This window comes from Rhinoraja longicauda, chromosome 2, assembly GCF_053455715.1.
Source record: "Rhinoraja longicauda isolate Sanriku21f chromosome 2, sRhiLon1.1, whole genome shotgun sequence".
Classification (NCBI taxonomy): Eukaryota; Metazoa; Chordata; class Chondrichthyes; order Rajiformes; family Arhynchobatidae; genus Rhinoraja; species Rhinoraja longicauda.
This window is the reverse complement of record NC_135954.1, coordinates 2,318,785-2,326,507: the sequence shown is the minus strand read 5'-3', so window position 1 is coordinate 2,326,507 and position 7,723 is coordinate 2,318,785. Positions and strand designations below refer to the sequence as shown.

General features: G+C 45.6%; 1 protein-coding gene across 3 annotated transcripts in view; it reads right to left on the bottom strand.

Moving 5' to 3' along the window:
- Positions 1-5,839: 5,839 nt before the first annotated feature.
- fars2 (phenylalanyl-tRNA synthetase 2, mitochondrial) overlaps positions 5,840-7,723 on the bottom strand; it is a 368,551-nt gene continuing 366,667 nt past the window's right edge. For all 3 annotated transcript variants that reach the window (XM_078413844.1, XM_078413860.1, XM_078413852.1), the window contains one exon: positions 5,840-6,077. In XM_078413844.1, the coding sequence (XP_078269970.1) occupies positions 5,939-6,077 (139 nt within the window). In that variant the 3' untranslated portion in view covers positions 5,840-5,938. The remainder of the gene's footprint in view (positions 6,078-7,723) is intronic.

Genomic DNA, 7,723 nt, shown 5'->3' with positions numbered 1-7,723 from the left:
TTCCGAGAATTAACCTAGTGAACCTACGCTGCATGCCCTCAACAGCAAGAATATCCTTCCTCAAATTTGTCCAGTCCTTTTATAATTTTATAGACAATAGACAATAGGTGCAGGAGTAGGCCATTCAGCCCTTCGAGCCAGCACCGCCATTCAATGCGATCATGGCTGATCACTCTCAATCAGTACCCCGTTCCTGCCTTCTCCCCATACCCCCTCACTCCGCTATCCTTAAGAGCTCTATCCAGCTCTCTCTTGAAAGCATCCAACGAACTGGCCTCCACTGCCTTCTGAGGCAGAGAATTCCACACCTTCACCACTCTCTGACTGAAAAAGTTCTTCCTCATCTCCGTTCTAAATGGCCTACCCCTTATTCTTAAACTGTGGCCCCTTGTTCTGGACTCCCCCAACATTGGGAACATGTTTCCTGCCTCTAATGTGTCCAATCCCCTAATTATCTTATATGTTTCAATAAGATCCCCCCTCATCCTTCTAAATTCCAATGTATACAAGCCTAATTGCTCCAGCCTTTCAACATACGACAGTCCCGCCATTCCGGGAATTAACCTAGTGAACCTACGCTGCACGCCCTCAATAGCAAGAATATCCTTCCACAAATTTGGATTCCAAAACTGCACACAGTACTCCAGGTGCGGTCTCACCAGGGCCCTGTACAACTGCACACAGTACTCCAGGTGCGGTCTCACCAGGGCCCGGTACAACTGTAGAAGGACTCATTGCAAACCCTCAGACTATCCTTAATCGGATTTTATCTTGCACGCTATGTTATCCTGTATCTGTACACTGTGGACGGCTCGATTGTAATCATGTAAGGTCTTTCCACTGACTGGTTGGCACGCAACAAAGGCTTTTCACTGTACCTCGGTACACGTGACAATAAGATGAGGAAATGAGGAAAATCTTCCTCGGAGATGAGGAAAAAGAGAGAACTAGATAGACAATAGACAATAGGTGCAGGAGGAGGCCATTCGGCCCTTCGAGCCAGCACCACCATTCAATGTGATCATGGCTGATCATTCTCAATCAGTACCCCGTTCCTGACTTCTCCCCATACCGCCTGACTCCGCTATCCTTAAGGGCTCTATCTAGCTCTCTCTTGAATACATTCAGAGAATTGGCCTCCACTGCCTTCTGAGGCAGAGAATTCCACAGATTCACAACTCTCTGACTGAAAAAGTTTTTCCTCATCTCCGTTCTAAATGGCCGACCCCTTATTCTTAAACTGTGGCCCCTGGTTCTGGACTCTCCCAACATTGGGAACATGTTTCCTGCCTCTAACGTGTCCAACCCCTTAATAATCTTATATGTTTCGATAAGATCCCCTCTCATCCTTCTAAATTCCAGTGTGTACAAGTGTTTAGTAGAGAGTGACTGCCCTTGATATCAGAGCAGCAATTCATAGAGTGATACAGCGTGGAAACAGGCCCAGCAGCCCAACTTGCCTACACCGACCAACGTTACTCATCTACGCTCGTCCCACCTGCCTGCGTTTGGCCCACATCCCTCAAAAGACGCACAGAGTCCTTTACCCAGATTAGGGGAATCGAGGACCAGAGGACATAGGTTCAAGGAGAAGGGGAAAAGATTTAATAGGAACCTGAGGGCCTCAGACCCAATATGTTGGCACTGATGATGTCTCTTTTCAATTTGAAGGAAAAATCTCCCAAACAGATTAATTAGGCTCTACCACCAGCCTTCTCTGTACACAGCTGTAATTAGATTAGCAATGTTGCCTTGCTATTACCAGACGTGTCCTCCCATAATCATGGTTATTTAATTAGAGATACATAATTGTAATGTGATTAGTTCCCATATAATTCACAACGAGCTGCCAAACCTGGATTATTATAAAATGCAGCAGGGCACCTTTGGAAAATATTCTAAGATATGCAATAATAAGTGATTCAAATGATAAAAGCATTTTTTTTTAATCTCCAGGGCTCTCTCTGAATCCAATTTTGCATACACAATTACTCTGAATGAAATTACTCCCTGATTTCCTTGGTAGTTTTAGACAAGCAAACTGTTCCAATTACACGTCTCAAAGCCATTTTTTCAAATACAGTGTAGGCATATATATATATATATATATATATATATATATATATATATATACATATATATATATAATATATATATATATATATATATATATATATATATATATATATATATATTTACCATGTCACATGTAAATAGAACATGGACCAGTACAGCACAAGAACAGGCCCTTCAGCCCACAATGGCCGTGCTGAACATGATGCTAAGACCAACCGTGATCCATATCCCTCCATTCCCGGCATATCCATGTGCCTGTCCAAGTCTCTTACAGTGCCCTCCATGTTTGGGACAAAGGCCCATCATTTATTTATTTGCCTCTGTACTCCACAAATTGAGATTTGTAATAGAAAAAAATCACATGTGGTCAAAGTGCACATTGTCAGAGTTTAATAAAGGCCATTTTTATACATTTTGGTTTCACCATGTAGAGATTACAGCAGTGTTTATATATAGTCCCCCCATTTCAGGGCACCATAATGTTTGGGACACAGCAATGTCATGTAAATGAAAGTAGTCATGTTTAGTATTTTGTTGCATATCCTTTGCATGCAATGACTGCTTGAAGTCTGCGATTCATGGACATCACCAGTTGCTGGGTGTCTTCTCTGGTGATGCTCTGCCAGGCCTGTATTGCAGCCATCTTTAGCTTATGCTTGTTTTGGGGGCTAGTCCCCTTCAGTTTTCTCTTCAGCATTTAAAATACATGCTCAATTGGGTACAGATCGGGTGATTGACTTGGCCACTCAAGAATTTACCATTTTTTAGCTTTGAAAAATTCCTTTGTTGCTTTAGCAGTATGTTTGGAATCATTGTCTTGCTGTAGAATGAACCGCCAGCCAATGAGTTTTGTCAAGTCAAATCAAGTTTATTTGTCACATACACATACACGATGTGCAGTGAAATGAATTTGAACTTGAGCAGATAGGATGTGTCTATATACTTCAGAATTCATTATGCTGCTACCATCAGCAGTTGTATCATCAATGAAGATAAGTGAGCCAGTACCTTCAGCAGCCATACATGCCCAGGCCATAACACCCCCACCACCATGTTTCACAGATGAGGTGGTATGCTTTGGATCTTGGGCAGTTCCTTCTCTCCTCCATACTTTGCTCTTGCCATCACTCTGATATAAGTTCATCTTCGTCTCATCTTTCCACAAGACCTTTTTCCAGAACTGTAGTTGCTCTTTTAAATACTTCTTGGCAAACTGTAACCTGACCATCCTATTTTTGCGGCTAACCAGTGGTTTGCATCTTGCAGTGTAGCCTCTGTATTTCTGTTCATGAAGTCTTCTGCGGACAGTGGTCATTGACAAATCCACACCTGACTCCTGAAGGGTGTTTCTGATCTGTCGGACAGGTGTTTGGGGATTTTTCTTTATTATAGAAAGAATTCTTCTGTCATCAGCTGTGGAGGTCTTCCTTGTCCTGCCAGTCCCTTTGTGATTAGTAAGCTCACCAGTGCTCTCTTTCTTCTGAATGATGTTCCAAACAGATGATTTTGGTAAGCCTAAGGTTTGGCTGATGTCTCTAACTGTTTTATTCTTGTTTCTCAGTCCCATAATGGCTTCTTTGACTTTCATTGGCACAACTTTGGTCCTCATGTTGATAAACAGCAATAAAAGTTTCCAAAGGTGATGGAAAGACTGGAGGAAAGACTAGGTGCTGAGAGCTCTCTTATACCTGCATTAAGGAGGCAATTAAACACACCTGAGCAATTACAAACACCCGTGAAGCCATGTGTCCCAAACATTATGCACTTTAACCACATGTGATTATTTTCTATTACAAATCTCACCATCCCACAGTTCATCACCTCCTGCACATGAATGGATGCCAGCCATCTCAAATTGTGGAGTGCAGAGGCGAATAAATAAATGATGGGTCTTTGTCCCAGACATTATGGAGGGCACTGTACACTCCACTATCGTATCTAACTCCACCACCACCCCTGGCAGCGCGTTCCAGGCCCCCACCACCCTCTGTGTAAAACACCTGCCCCACACATCTCCTTCAAACTTTGCCCCTTCAAGCTAGGCCCGGAAGGGTCTCGACCTGAAACGTCACCCATTCCTTCTCTCCCGAGATGCTGCCTGACCCGCTGAGTTACTCCAGCACTCTGTGAAACGTCACCTATCCATGTTCTCCACAGATGCTGTCTGACCCGCAGAGTTACTCCAGCACTGTGAAACGTCACCTATCCATGTTTTCCTACACGATGTATCTTGGCGTGTTTGTTTCTGCATCTTTCCTCTGCTGATGAAGAGTCCTTGACTATTTTTAGTTCAGTTTAGTTTAGTTTAGAGAAACAGGCCACTGAGTGCACTGACCAGCGATCCCCACACATTAACACTATCCTACACACACCAGGGACAATTGTACATTTACAACTTTACCGAAGCCAATTAACCTACAAACCCGCACGTCTTTGGAGTGTGGGAGGAAACCGGAGCACCCGGAGAAAACCCATCAAAGGTCACGGGGAGAACGTACAAACTCCGTACAGACAGCACCCGTAGTCGGGATGGAACCAGGGTCTCTGGCGCTGTGAGGCAGCAACTGTACCACTGCGCTATCGTGCCGCCCTAGACTTGATTCATCATCTGTCTCCCCATCGATGTGGCTTCCCAGCGCAGGGACTGCTTCAGGCATTTCCTGGTTTCACAGCGTAATGCTGTCATGTCCAGAGACATTTTACAATCCCGCACCGACTAGAAAATGGAGGGATGTCGGTTCACGGGGAACTTGGCTCCATGGAAGTGCAGCGTAGGTTCACGAGGTTAATTCCCGGGACGGCGGGACTGTCGTATGTTGAAAGAATGGGTCGACTGGGCTTGTATACACTGGAATTTAGAAGGATGAGAGGAGATCTTATTGAAACATATAAGATTATTAAGGGGTTGGACACGTTAGAGACAGGAAACATGTTCCCAATGTTGGGGGAGTCCAGAATCAGGGGTCACAGTTTAAGAACAAGGGGTAGGCCATTTAGAACGGAGATGAGGAAAAACCTCTTCACCCGGAGAGTTGTGAATCTGTGGAATTCTCTGCCTCAGAAGGCAGTGGAGGCCAATTCTCTGGCTGCTTTCAAGAGAGAGTTAGATAGAGCTCTTAAAGATAGCAGAGCCAAGGGATATGGGGAGAAGGCTGGAACGGGGTACTGATTGTGGATGATCAGCCATGATCACAGTGAATGGCTGTGCTGGCTCGAAGGGCCGAATGGCCTACTCCTGCACCTATTGTTTATTGTTACTGTCTGTCATCTGCATCAAGGATTTGGATGAGAACAAACAGGGCAAGATTAGCAAGTTTGCAGATGACTCTAAAGTGAGTGGTATTGCAGATAGCGAAGATGATGGGCAAAAATTACAGCAGGATCTGGATCGATTGGGCAGGTGGGCTGAGGAATGGTCGATGGCCTGGATGCTGTAGGCCCGGGCACTGTAGGCCCGGGCACTGTAGGCCCGGACGCTGTAGGCCCGGATGCTGTAGGCCCGGGCACTGTAGGCCCGGATGCTGTAGGCCCGGACACTGTAGGCCCAAGTGCTGTAGGCCCGGAAACTGTAGGCCCAAATGCTGTAGGCCTACAGCGTCCGGGCCTACAGCGCCCCCCGGGCCTAATACGGGACAATGGTGGGCACGTAAGAGACAAACAAATTTAGCCCAATATACGGGATGTCCCGGCTAATAAGGGACAGTTGGCAACCTTATCCTGCACACACAAAGTCACAAATATTCGCTCAAAATATTCAGCTTTATTGAAATCTAGTTTGGCCATAATTCCAACATACTTTATCATTTTGATAGAACAGAAGGCCTGACGGGCAAAACCAGAAAGATTCCACCATTTTCTTGATTTAGAATCTGCCCTCGACTGCCAACTTCTCAACGGAGCTTTTCTCAATATCTCGATGAATGGCGTTCACCTCCTGCTGGGTCAGTGTTCGTTCTGTGTGACGGTACATGATCCTGTAGCAGTGGCTCGTCTTTCCCGTCCTGCACAGAGAAACAAGGACACGTTTATCCACTGCACACACGAGCCACACTTACCACATCAGATAGGGTGAATGCACAGAGGCTTTTACCCAAGGTAGAGTGACGTTTCACAGAGTGCTGGAGTAACTCAGCGGGTCAGGCAGCATCTGTGGAGAACATGGATAGGTGACGTTTCACAGAGTGCTGGAGTAACTCAGCGGGTCAGGCAACATCTCTGGAGAGAAGGAATGGGTGACGTTTTGGGTCGAAACGTCATCCATTGCTTCTCTCCAGAGATGCTGCCTGTCCCGCTGAGTTACTCCAGCATTTTGTGGCACCCATAATCAGGATGGAACCCGGGTCTCTGGCGCCGTGAGGCAGCAACTCTACCACTGCACCACTGTGCCGCCCATCTGTGCTGCAAATCGGAAACTGATTCACAAAGCGACTGAGAGTGGATAATAAATTGGCGTCGAATGACAAAAGGCTGAGCGGTGTGTGTGCCTGGTTTCCACATCATGCCAGTCGGAAAGGAAAAAGTGAGATGATTGGACTAATTAATCAGTGCATCACAAGACTGTGTCAAGTTCATCTGACTGTACCAGAAAAATATTAATAAAATTACCAGCTTTGTACATTTGGAATATGTTTCCTGCCAGCACACGGACAGAGAACATAGAACAATACTACGCAGAAACAGTCTGAAGAAGGGTCTCGACCCGAAATGTCACCCATTCCTTCTCTCCAGAGATGCTGCCTGACCCGCTGAGTTACTCCAGCAGTCTGTGAAACTGCAGAGTGCCGGAGTAACTCAGCGGGTCAGGCAGCATCTCTGGAGAACAAGGATAGGTGACGTTTCACAGAGTGCTGGAGTAACTCAGCGGGTCAGGCAGCATCTCTGGAGAACATGGATAGGTGACGTTTCACAGAGTGCTGGAGTAACTCAGCGGGTTAGGCAGCATCTGTGGAGAACATGGATAGGTGACGTTTCACAGAGTGCTGGAGTAACTCAGCAGGTCAGGCAGCATCTGTGGAGAACAAGGATAGGTGACGTTTCGGGTCGGGACCCTTCCACTCATGACCCTAATCCAGTGGAATTAGATTAAGGTAACTTTAGAGAAACCGTGATGAACAAGAAAGTTGTGCAAAGTTTCAAACATAGAATGCAGCCAACCAATTTCTGATTTAATTTCAAATTGATTTAGTTAATTCATGGCTCAATTTAATTGATCCAAAATAGAATGAATTTCTTGACTGATGAAGGCACACTGGCCTTCTTAGCTCAGGGAATTGAGTATAAAATTGCAATGTTATGTTAGAGATGTACAAGACATTGGTGAGGCCACATTTGGAGTTTTGTGGTCAATTCTGGTCACCCTGCAATAAACTGGAAAGTGTGTCGGGGAGATTTAGGAGTCTGTTGACAGGACTCAAGGGCTTGAGCTACAGGGAGAGGTTGGGGCAGGCTAGGACTTTAGTTCTTGGAGCGCAGGAGGATGAGGGGTGATCTTATAGAGGTGTATAAAATCATCAGCGGAATAGATAGGGTGAATGCACAGAGGCTTTTACCCAGAGTTGGGGAATCAACAACCAGAGGACATGGGTTTAAGGTGAAGGGGAAAAGATTTAACAGGAATCTGAGGGGTAACCTTTTCACACAGAGGGTG